Source organism: Mya arenaria, chromosome 9 (assembly GCF_026914265.1).
Source record: "Mya arenaria isolate MELC-2E11 chromosome 9, ASM2691426v1".
NCBI lineage: Eukaryota > Metazoa > Mollusca > Bivalvia > Myida > Myidae > Mya > Mya arenaria.
Genome location: NC_069130.1, coordinates 23,883,845 through 23,897,193, shown reverse-complemented (window position 1 = coordinate 23,897,193; position 13,349 = coordinate 23,883,845). Strand labels below are relative to the sequence as shown.

The following is a 13,349-nucleotide window of genomic DNA, read 5'->3' as shown; positions in this document are numbered from 1 at the left end:
TACAAGAATTCCAGTGATGAACAAGGGCCATTCGAGCTCCATCATCGAGGCAAAATAATATGGAAACAACATGTTTCGTCTCCCTTTGGCCAAATAAAAAAGGGTTTCTCGGTCATCGTCACAATTAAAGTCTGCTTCATCCTTTTCTGGTATAAAATATTCTGAATCCTTTCCGCTTTTTCACTTTCATATTTTTAAGAAAAATGTTTTTGTTACATTTGTTCTGATGTTTGAATATTTCAGCAGTCAATGATACATCTATAGTTTAAACAATCGTAAGCTTAGCTGTATACATGTGATACTTTGATGTACTTCATACTGTCATTGTTTGGAGAGAAAAAAGAACTATTATCCGCGCTTCATGTTATAAATAAAAAAAAATCGTACCAGCAAAGCCATTGCTTAGTTTCGCGCCAGTCATAGTTATGTTATCGCAAAACTGTTGATATGATTTAGAAAGATAAACTGGAAAATGTTGCCGGAATGAAGATAGGGATGGGTGAGTTAGGAAGATGGGCGAAACAGATGGGATAAGAAACAAAGGTTTCAACTTAAGGTCTTGATTATGTTGTTGTTTTTGCTACAGTCAAATGGTCTTATCGGTATATCCATTTTTGTTTCGTTAAAATGCACTCTTACTCCCAAATAAGTTATACCACAAGAAATGAAAACAATATTTACCAAAAAGGATGAATACATATCGAAAACAATACTCCTTATAAAGGACACCGTGTTTAATTTGAAAGAAAGGTGCAGAAAACACGACATTTCTACCTCATGAGACAATAGTTGATCACTTTAATTCTTTTAGCATTCACCAGTCATTTGATATTTTTGCGTATTCAGCTATTAAATACACGGTTACAATCTTGTTATCAGTAGTTAAGTTTTTGCATAGATGCATTATTGTGTTATTATGTTCGTTTTAAATGTGTATGTATTGATTTTGAATAAGAGTGTCACTCTAAAGAGAACGTATCTCCCCTCCAAACTCAAAAGAGATCAACTCCTTATAGAGCTAGACAACCAAATTGTTAGTTCCACAGGCACAATCGCATTTACGTTTTTATTTAATGATTTTTGTGTTTCATTATAAAGATTAGTTATCTGACCTACCTGTTTTTAGTAATTATGAAGCTATTATGAGACTGCGCAGTCGCTGATACGTTTAAATAAAACAGGTGTTTTAGATTCAAATTTTAAAAGCTTTCTCTTATGCAGATGTTGGTTTAATAATTATTTATTAGATTTGCCGAAAAAATATAAATAATGAGTGAAAAAAACCCTGCTCGTTTGTTTTTAAATTATGTGACTGAGAAACTAAAGACAAATTCTTCTTCTAGCCAATCGGAACACCTCGACCATTTTTTCATCGAAAAAAACCTCGGATGTATATTGACGGTTTACAAAGTCAGAATGCTAAACATTTAATTAAATATATATTGGACTTTATACTTCAACTTCTTGGTAATCTGGGTCATTTTCTTGCATTACTATGCAATTTTTGGCAGGTTCAAAATTATCCATCTGTATGGATAAACCTGTGAACCACCTTTTGCTATGCTGTCTGTATTACTATAAGTTTACAACAAAACATTTCATGAAATACACCAATCAGTTCGTATCAATAATGTCATTAAATTAAAACACTGAAAGATGTCTAAAAGGTGGTGTTGGTGGTGGTGAATGCCATGCTATCCAATGGTAGTAGAGCGGAAAATAAGAATTATTTAGTACTGGATAAGAATATTGAATTTTGAAAATAACTCTGTTTTCAAGCATACTTATACAATGTTAAAGAACAATTTAGATAATAACAATAACTATAACAGATTAAATTGTGCTTACCATGTAAAACTATATTAGATGAAATTGGAATGTCTGATCTATGGTACTCTCAAGATATAGTCCCCATTCAATTGATAAAGCAGAGAATTATTGATATATTTAAACAATCTTGGAATACACATATTAACGAATCAAACAGATTAGTAACATACTGTTGGTACAAAAACGAACTTAAACAAGAAAATTATCTAGATGCAATACAAACGCACAAATTAGGAATAGCACTTACAATATTTCGAGTTTCCTCCCACGATTTATTGATTGAAACGGGTAGACATCATTATATACCGAGGGCAGATAGAATTTGTACTTATTGCAACATGAATGTCATTGAAAACGAATATCATTTCCTTCTAGTTTGTCCATATTATAATAATCTTAGGAGAGAACACTTTAAACCTTATTTTTGCAATTGGCCTACAATACAAAAGTTTACCACTTTGATGTCATCAGATTCAAGAAAAACATTACGAAATATTATTAAATTTTTGTACTTTGCATTTATATTAAGATCACGAAATTAACATGATGTGATAACTAAAACCATTGTTACAAATATGTTAGAAATTATACAACATCTCTTTATTGACCATGTCTTTGCTATTTACGACAAAGTGATATAATTTATGTTGGCTATGAATGTTGTAAACGTTTAATGCTGAATAAATGTTATGTTATGTTATGTTATGTTATGAATGCCATGCTATCATTCATATTATATTTTTGAACATCCAATAGAAGGATCATTCCTCAAGCCATTCAGCACTATCAGTGCTTTGATTATTTTTGCAGTCATACGCTTCGAATCAAATGAACTTAGTTTAATAAAAATTACATGTTTAAACAATACAATTGATTATTTTTTTACAAACTTCTTTTACTAATGTACCGGCATTCATCCGAGGTTGTTTTCGATGAAAATTAGTCGAGGTGCACCGATTGTCCTCAAGTATTACTTAGCCTTATCATGGGAAATTCCCACAAAAGCACGGCCTTTCCATTATGTTGTCCTGCCATCTAAATGTTAATAAATGATCGGTAATCTCATCATAGCGAGCCGTACAAATCTGATTAGCTTTATATTTTGTATTTTATCAAGAGCCGTGAACTTAAATAAACACAGACAGGCGATCATTTCCACTGCCAAACAAACGTGTACATAATTTGCGTGCAAATAAACATTCAACGGAATTTTTAATTCGTTCAACACTATTTTTTAATTTACCAAACAAAGGCATGGATAGTTTTAGTTTGTTGTTTAGTTTCCTTTTATATGGTAAGTTTGATTTTCTAATATAATCAAAACGTAATTCCTACATCACATTTAAGTAAAGTGTCCCGATTTTAACAGACTGTATATTTACATAATTTGATTATAAGTTGTAGTAATACTAATAATAAAACACAAACTCAAACACGTACACAAACGCACTAAAGCAAGCACGTACGTAAGCATACGCGCGCGCACACACACACGCGCACGCATGCACACACACACACACACACGCACACGCACACAAACACAAACACACGCACACGCACGCGCGCGCACGCACGCGCGCACACACGCGCGCGCGCGCGCAAATGAGCTGGAGGCCTAAAAAGACTGGCTTATATTCTTACAGTACTATTTTTAAAAATCTTGTGTAGGTCAGGGCCTTTAATGCTTTAGTGGAGCTACGTCGGTGTTAGTTTTTTTGTTTGTTTTTGTCGTTGTTGGTGGTGCTGATGTTGTACAGTATTTTTAATACTGTTGTTATCATTTAGCTGGATCGGTGAAGACGAGTGAGAATGAGAACGCAACAAATCTCCAGTGTTACGCCTGCTTTGCAACAGGCGGGGATAATGAATGTGAGCAATTCAAAACCTACAAGTGAGTAAATAACATTAAACTGAATATAACTATTCAATCTTGCTAGCATGTGGATCGGATGATCAGGTTTTGATATGTTTGTTCTGATTGGTCTGTGTTTCAAATATCGTGATTTATACAGAAATATGTGAAATTGTAACATTAAAGTACTGTTACGTTTTTTGGCAAAACGAAGGGGCATGTAGCCTCTCTAGGGTCTGAATTTACATCCGATTGTATGTACACTTTGAGGAATCTCAAATCTGTTTTTATCAACAATTCAAAGCCTTGAATTCTTACTTTTATTACATTTGTCAAGGGAGATAATTCTTAAGTATGAATGAAAAGCCAAAGTATGAAAAGAACAATCTCGGCACCACCCTTTAAAGTTATGCCCGAATAAGTTTTATCACGTCTGATTCCAATTTCACTAATTATAATAAAAGGTTCAAAGAATCATATTTCGTTAAGCCAAAAGCTTCAAATCTCTTTGAATGGAGAAAATTGTACAATTGATACAAAACAAAAATAGTGTGCTAGGTTTGATCATGGAAGTACTTGGGGTTTACCTAGATACGATTATTATTATTTGTTTTATTGATAAGTTTCCTCAAGTTAATGCATACTTTGATAAGATTTACCTTTTGTGTTTTATCTTTATTAGGAATTGTTGGAATGAGAGTGAAGTTTGTGCACATAAACTGGTTTAAACCCCCAGTAAATTTACATTTTACTGACCGTTCCAAGGCGGTATATAACAATTCTTGATAAACATACCTAGTTTTTATATATATATATAGTATGAATGCACTGTGCTGTTTGTGGAGTTTTGTACTGTTCTTCTATGTTTCGTGTTGCACAGTGCCACTTAACCGTGTTTTATATGTTTAAACATTTTGCTACTGAGCTTGATCTGTAGCTTTTTGCATATATATTGATCCTGTTCGAAGGAATTGTTTGAGAAGTTCAGACAACGAGTAATCAAAACTAGATCGCACTGTTTTCTTGTTAGATTATCCCTTAGTCTTAAATAGCATAATTCCCGATCTACCGACTCAGTGATGTATTGGTCAGGCCACTATTTATCTAATCGTTTGCTATTTCGGTCAGAAAATATGAAATAAAAGGTTTTGATTTAATTTTATACAAAGCAAGAAGGTCTCCAAGCCTGTGTTCAACTCTTGCTCAATTAACGTCAAATTTTACCCATGTAACCTACAGGAAACTTACAATTTCTTTCAGGAAGGCTATGGATGGCATCAAAAGCTATTCTCACTATCTAAAGAACTGTACACCTCCATACAATCAATCTTGTATAATAGAGACATTTTCCGCCAATGGTAAGCATGGTCGTTATTTAAATTGTTGAAATTAAACCGTTACATTCCCATTTCTATTTGGTCTCGTACAAAACAATACATGCACAGTCATTTTAATCTGGGACCAATAACAAATCATATTCCCAGCTTTAATGAAGTCAAAACGGGTATTTTAACAATTTAACAAAGTAAAGAAACACTGCTTGAGAATTCTGAAGTGTAGCTTCTAGAAACATTACTTGTACCTGGCAATATACTTGAACGAGCCAGTTTGCATTCACTTGCGTTTTTGGTGGTGCAGTCGAAACTCGATGGTTCGAGCCAAGCGGGAATGCTTACAGAATGTTTTTTTATTCGTTACAAAAAGTATTGTTTACCTCATTTGTTACTGGCTACGCGATCTCCGCAAGAGAAGAGAAGAATATACCATTTGATTTTTTTTATTTATTATAAAAAAAAATATTTATGCGAAAACAACAAACAAGCAATTTTAAACAGTGGGTAACACAAACATAAGTTATAAGGTATATCATAATGCATAGAAATCTATAGTTTGATAGCAATTAGAGACAGAACTTAAAGTGGTGGCATGTTTATCCAAACTGTTAAACCTTTTAAATTTGATAATAATTATAATACCAGTCAAGTTATTTTAATAGATTAGCGCCATGTGCTAAATGAAGCCAAGCAAACAAATCAAGGTGTGAGATTCCTAACTGAACCCGCGAAAATGACGTCGTCCTAAGCATACAAAACAAAGTGTGAAATTCTTACTTGGGACTACGAAAATGACCGTGGAGAAATTTCGACCCTCAAGATATCGAGCCATCCGATCGAATTTTATATGAACAGATTCGTTCTTTTAATCTTGTTCGAGCCAACGAGGATATCGAGCCATGAGGTATCGAGCCAACGAGTTTCGACTGTACTAAACTTGTTTCGGTTTTATATCGGTTTAACGTACTGTGTATTTGTTGTTACAGTTTCAATTAAAAACAAAACTAGTTTTATCGTGTTTTTTTTTATCGAAAACCTAAGCGATTTTTGACTATCGAAACCCCTACCGGAGGCGGTTTAATCGGTTCGTTCCATCCAATAACTAGTTAACTTTGAAAACAATTTGACGGAGAGTGATCAACCACGTTTGTTGAAACTCAATTATTTTGATAACAATTCCTGACAATGGGCAAATGAGTTAAATGAAAAAGGTAATATTAATAGTTGGAAATAGCGGCTACATGCAGAAGCTCCACCATGTTGTTAAAACTGTACACAAAACCATGCATTTGTTACTTCAAGCAAAATTATCAAAACCGATTTCGAAACTGCTGAAACCATTTAAAACCAAAACTGAAACTGGTTTGCTATCAACAAAACACCCTTAGAATTCATTCATGTTGCTCTGTTTTGTTGTTGTTTGATTGTAGTTTTTTCTCTTTTTTCATGTCTGTTGAAGCTGCACTCTCACAGATTGAACGTTTTGACAATTTCTTTTCTTGAACGAGCCCATTTTTGCGAAAATGCATGGAAACCAGTTATATAAGAGTGCTGACAAAAGTTAGATCGCAGATTTTTATATTCAAATTCAAAAAAAAATAATGTTTTATGAATTTTTCTTCCGTTGGTTTAAGCCATAAATTGTTTCAGGACTGACCGTATCTCACATCCGGGATTGCAGCAACGGCGAGTTCTTCTCGTTTAATTCGGCAGAAGAAAAAAAGAAGTACAAACATTTGTTTTTAGTTTCCACCTTGTGACTTTCATAAACAAATGAATTTATATATATAGTTGTATAAGATTCCGGACTTTCAATTGAGAAATGCCTTACTCAATTTTTAATTGTTTCCCTACTGTTTGCATATAATCATAGCATACTCGTCAATTAGCTAATAAAAGCACAACAAGTATGCCTTTTTGAAACGAAAAGTCCCCCAGTGATTTCGACTGACAGTTTTCCACAAGAGCGTTATCTAAGGCTACGATGTGAGTATTCTGCTGTGCAGTTTTAGAGGTTTAATTACAGAAAGGGACCCTAAACCATTAAAATGGAAATTAAAACCTCCAAAACAGCACAGCAGGATATTCAGATCGTAGTTTTTAGGCAATTAGGCAATAAGATTAAGATCATTACACAGAGGTTGTATACAATACACGGTTGTTGTTTTATTTGTTTCTTGTTTGTTGCGGTGTTTTGGAAAGGGGTCACTTGTAGAAGGATTAAACTAAGCATTTAAAGTAATGTAATTGCAAAAAGTATAAAACCTTAGAAGTATGTTCCACGTTGATACACGTTTAAAAATACACTCTACTCTATCATTGACGGTGGCAGTCGGTTTTCTTTTATGTGTGAAGTCAATTGACAAGCACTTATTTCGGAATTCGCTTTGTGTATTTGAACGGAGCAGAAGCCACCATCATTCAATAATAGCAGTTTGACGCGTTCCATGAATACCTATATCAATATATTCTGTTTCTCCCTATGTCATCTTTTCAATATAACACAGAGCCGTTTGTGCGACTTAACAATCAACAAGAGTTGTGTGTACCCTTTTTGTTAAAAATGTTCTCTTACTCCCAAATAAGATTTTATTATTCCAAAAAGGACAAATAAATATAGAAAACAATGGTGCTTATGAAGGATGCCGAATTTAATTTGAAAGAAATGGGCTTAAAATACGGCATTTCTACCTTATGAGACTATATTAGACCAAAGTTAAACTTTTAGCATTCACCTATCATTTAAAATTTGCGTTTTCAGCTATTTAATACGGTTACAATCTTATTATCAGTAATTAATATTTTCCATAAATGCATTATTTGTAAGTAGTTAAATATCAACGAGAATGTGAACAAAATATGATTGTTAAACATGTACATGTAAATGTATTGATTTTAACCATTGTCACTTGAAACTCTAGCATATTTTATGTCCTTCTGACTTTCCAGGCCTGCGTATACAAGATTGTACGACTTGACCAACAACAATGAGACGGCTTGTGTATGGGACGGAGAAAAACAAGTCTGTCTCTCTAAATGTGACAGTGATTTTTGTAACGGCCCTGTATTTGACAGCGCTCCGGATGGACAAAGCGTTTCTTTGACTGTGATGTCTATTGTTGGACTCCATCTACTCCTGTTGATTTTATGTTGGAATGATGGTGCAAAATTTGAATAAATATTTGTATTTAATTGCAATAATATTATGAATATTGTTAAACGCCTATCTCTTGTCTATAAAGATATCATTGTTATATAATGACCAAAGGAAGTGGACATTTGAAATTGATTAAAACATTGAACAAGGAAGATTTAAATCCCAACAAAAATATTATTGAACACTCATTTAAACGATGATAACGGCAATTGATTTTGTTATCTTAATCCTGACTTTTATTAAAGGCTGTGTATCAGCTTTGTTTAAACGTTTTTCAATTCTTGTTTTCTACTTCTATCCCTCTTCTAAAATGTATTCAAGTAAGAAATATTAACCATACATCCGAGGTTGTTTTCGATAAAAAAAAATGTCTGAGGAGTTCCGAACGTTGGAGGGAAGGAGGTACTGTATGAGACTCGATACCTAGATGATAGTTGGTTCTTTAAATGTACTGTAAGATATCGATATAGTCCATGTTTAGGGTGGTTTACTGGGGAGAAAAAAACACGGAGGATAAACATTTATTTTATCGAACTATAAGTAATAGTTAGATAACATGAAGTGGATTCTTAATGATTAAGAATGGGCGGAGTGAGCGTAACATCTAACTGACTCAGAATACATTGTCAATGCAAAATCTGACGCAGGAAGTGTGTATCGGATGACTGGCAGTCGGCGTATCTTTAAACACGCGCGGAAGTTGAAATACTTTATAATTAAGTCTACTACTTAATGACTGCTTATCTGCAATTTTATAAGCTGAAAATGTAGGTTGTATTCTAATGTCGGTGTTTATTTCTTCTTATTTTGGTCAGTTTAAAACACTGTTATGAACTTGTGTAATCGCACACGGTGCTGGAATGAAAATTATCAATGTCGTCATTATCGGTATGACGTGATTTGGCTTACAATTTTGCCCGATTTTCCAATTGATTTTGGTGTTGATTAAAGGCATGAAATTAAAAAAAGAAGAACACGTTTCAAAAGTAAACAAAAGTAGCTTTGTCACTCGTAATAAAGCCATTCATGATATATATCCTATGGTTCTCACTCAGTGAAATATCGTTATCTTACACTGAAACAAACAAATATCCTGTAGTTGATTTTGATTGCACTGAATTATTGAAAATCTGTTCATGTATCTGTTATTCATATAAACTACTTTTAGTGGGGTTGAGAACCGGTCATGGATGTTTCAACTTGCTTTTTGACTTTATCTTAATAAGTATAGTTAGCTCTTTGAAAAAAAACAACGCTTTATTGTTCTTTTTTCTGAATTAATATGCCAATTATGTGAGGATTTCCTTATGTATAACATAATTAATTATACTTAAGTGAAAAAGAATATTCGTGTTGAGGCATTAATTATCTATCTTTGATATAACAGGTCTTATACAAGAGTCAACAGTTCAGTGTACAGTTTAATGGCTGGTATCAACTTCAAGATCAACAGTGGCCTTCGATCGGCTGAATTCTGAAATCAAAGGGCTCATTTCTGGGTTAAAGGTTTTTACCCTATATGACATTATAGTATTTAGGGTTAGCTGGCTACTACTGGTACCTTATTCCTTAATACAAAATGAGGTTGGTTAGTGGTCACCAAGCCGGACAAGTGGGTTTTCTCCGGGCACTTCGGTTTCCACCACAACACAAGACCATACTCTCGCGCAACATCGTGCCAACAAGAGTGATCAAAACTTCCTTTACAATCGTTGTAAAATATATAATGTTTAAAATAAAAAATGAGGCAGATTCTGAATAAACCCGAATTTGTGAATTTGTTTATAATAAAGATAATGCGTTACCATGTGAAAATAAAGATGTTATTATTTTGTAATTAAGTATAATATAAACTTACTCCAAAACACAACCTTTGGCATATTTGTGAAAGAAATATGAGTTTATTGTTATATCATGTTCTTTTCGTAAAGGTTAACGTTCTTGCACGAAAACGCCCACAACAATAAGCTGTAACAAAACCTCGACCTTATTCTGTGAACGAGCAGATGAGCTAAACAGACATACGAAAGACACTTCAGTGAACCCCCGTTGGCTCGAACTCCCAGGGACCGGGGAAGTTATCTTGAACCTCGAAAAATTCGACCCAAGCGGAATTTATAACATTCAGTATAAAGAAATCGGTCCTTAACATTCTGTTTAAGCCAACGAGGATTTCGAGCCAAGCGAGTTCGAGCCAACGGGGTTCGACTGTAAATGAATTCACACCGTAGCAAACAAAACATTTTATATAATTAGTTGATTAAATACCATCAGATATATTGCGAAATTCATTATCAGCAGACACAGCTGGTTACGAAACTATATATGAAGATACTTCCTGTGGGCTAGCTTGCTTGTTGAGTCATTGTTCCGGATTTGGACCGTGCAGTAAGGTTAACTACGAAAATCATTATCAGTTTCCTACTTCCAGTAGACTAACTGCCCATCAACCTCCTGGTTGTAATTGTTATATAACTAATCATATTTATGATTCCTGGGTGTCTGCATTCCTTTTAAGTTATTATCTCGCCGGAACAAGTATATAAGTAGTCAGCTATATGTACAGTTTATATACCAAGGTGTATGTGTCTTTTAGTATTTTTGCTAAAATTATGCTATCAACGGTCGATTATAAAGGATGAAATGTTGTAAGGTTGGAACAAACTGGATGTCAATAAAAACTAAATTTAAGACTTTATATATGTTAATGAATTTATGACAAAAATCACTTCTCAGTGAACACACTATGATCAGTTTTTGCCTGAACAATTGTCACAGATATAAAAAATACAGTTGGTTCAGAAGAGCAGGATGCAGCAATAGACAAAAGAAAACCCTTTGAATCAAGCACACAAATGTATGAAGTCTATTAAGTCTGCCAAAGCAAAACAAGTAAAGGGTTAAAAGTACTTAAAGTGACACTCTTATTCAAAACCAATACATACACATGTAAAACAAACATAAATGTTGAGTGATAATTCTTTAACTACTTTATAAATAATGCATTTACGGAAAATATTAATTACTAACAAGATTGTAACCGTGTAACTTTTAGCTGAAAAACAAAAATATTAAATGATTGGTGAGTGCTAAAATATTTACCGTGATATACTATCGTCTCAAAAGGTATCAATACCGTGTTTTCTGCACATTTCTTTCAAATTTAACTCGGTATCCTTCATAAGTACCAATGTTTTCAACATTTATTCATCCTGTTTGATATATTAACACAATTGTTTTAAATGTGTAAAATCTTATTTTGGAGTAATGGTACATCTTGAAGAATGGGCAGCATTTTAGGGCTGGTCCTTCCCATGACACAAGAAACAAACCGTATACAACAATATATGGTTTTGCCGAAAACCTACAACATTAAAGCTTTTTTGACAATGTTTTAAGTTTGTTTTCATTCAGATAACCCCCATTGGTTTCATAAACGCTTTGTCAATGCTCCAATGAATTTATGGCACTGTTGACACTAATTTATGTTCCCACCCTGTCCTGTGTAAGAATGAATGCTTCAAGTGTGACACAATGTGTCTAATTATATATGTAGGTTCTGTCCAACACTAGTTGGCAACGTTTGATGACAAGTCATTAATTAAAGTTGCGGTCTTACTCCCAAAATCCGCCCGGTTAGCTCAATCGGTAGAGTGTTGGACCCTGAATCGGACAACCCGGGTTCGATTCCCGGGCGGACCAGGTCACTTCTGTTGTGATTGGTTATGAAATCCTTTCTACGGCCATTCGCACTGTACCACTGCCCCTGGTATGTACAGAATATGTCAGTTCCTTGCAGAGGTGAAGGCACCCAGTACTGGTTCTGCCCAGGATATGTGTGCGGTGGTTGAACTGTCACTCTGGGACCCTTCAATGTGCTCACGCCGGGACCCGGAGTATAAACTACTAACACCACCACCCAAAATTATTCCAAAAAGGATAAAATAAATACAATAGTTCTAATAAAGAATACCGTGTTTAATTTGAAAGAAATGAGCATTAAACACGGTATTTCTACCTTATGAGACATAGTAGACCACTGTAAATATTTTGGCACTCACCATTCATTTAATATTTTTTGCGCTTTCTGATATTAAAAACACGGTTACAATCTTGTTATCAGTAAGTATTATTTTCCATAAATGCATTATTTAGTAAGTAGTTAAAGGTTTATCAGTCAAAATTTATGTTTGTTATACATGTGTTGTATTGATTTTTAATAAAATGTCACTTTAAATGCACGTTCCTTGAATTTTTATTATATTATTTTGTTGTAGGATTGTTGTTGTTTTTTTTGTTAATTATTAAGCAAAAAAAATCGATATATCTATTTATTAGTTAAACATAATATAGAAATTTATGGAAACTATGAATTTCAAATATTAATATTAAATTTCATCGCATCGTTTTGGATTGCATATCTATTGTCTTTTGTATATATTGCGCTGTCGAAAATATTATTTTATTGCATTCTTTTGTTTCCGTTTTTTGATGAAATATGAGATAGTCGAAATACAATAACCAAAGACAAAAATACAAAAAATTATGCCATCAAGATACATTGAACAAAAGTACTTAATAAGCAAAGTAGCCTTTTTCAGGAAATGCAGTTTAAATTCCGTCATGGTAAAACAATGAACGGAAATCAAAATAAATATATTTATGATCTTTTTTTTCTATAAACCAGCGATTATATTGTGGCATATTGTATATCAAACCACGTGTTCTCGCATTATATGTCCATCACTTATGAAGCCAATACGATAGACACAGGCGACTTCCATCACTGACCATTGGAATACAGAGACGCTGTCGTCGCCAAGTTGACAACATGAATGAAACGGGAGTACTAGATAATGAAAGGATGGGACACGATAGTGATGCGCAAATTGTTATAACTCTTGTTCAACGCGTACCTGAATGGAGTAAACATTTATTGACAGTGTGGATTTGTCTAGCATTTATTATCGGTGTACCTGGAAATTCGATTGTTGTTTACATCCATCGCAGATTACGACAGCGGTCAGTTATTGAATGGATGATATTTTACCTGGCACTTTGTGATTTGATGTCCTTATTGGTCTGCGCCCCAGCATTTATTGCACTCAATACGTATGTATGGAACAAATTTGTGCCTTCAATATTTTGTTCCATACACTTTACGACTTTATTAACA

General features: G+C 33.7%; 1 protein-coding gene across 1 annotated transcript; it reads left to right on the top strand.

Annotated features, from left to right (window-relative positions):
* Positions 1 to 2,957: 2,957 nt before the first annotated feature.
* On the top strand, positions 2,958 to 8,453 carry LOC128245401 (uncharacterized). Its single transcript, XM_052963539.1, has 5 exons — positions 2,958 to 3,124; positions 3,616 to 3,721; positions 4,943 to 5,040; positions 6,667 to 6,742; positions 7,966 to 8,453. The coding sequence occupies exons 1-5, from the start codon at positions 3,085 to 3,087 to the stop codon at positions 8,192 to 8,194; spliced, it is 549 nt and encodes a 182-aa protein (XP_052819499.1). The 5' UTR covers positions 2,958 to 3,084; the 3' UTR covers positions 8,195 to 8,453.
* Positions 8,454 to 13,349: the final 4,896 nt, after the last annotated feature.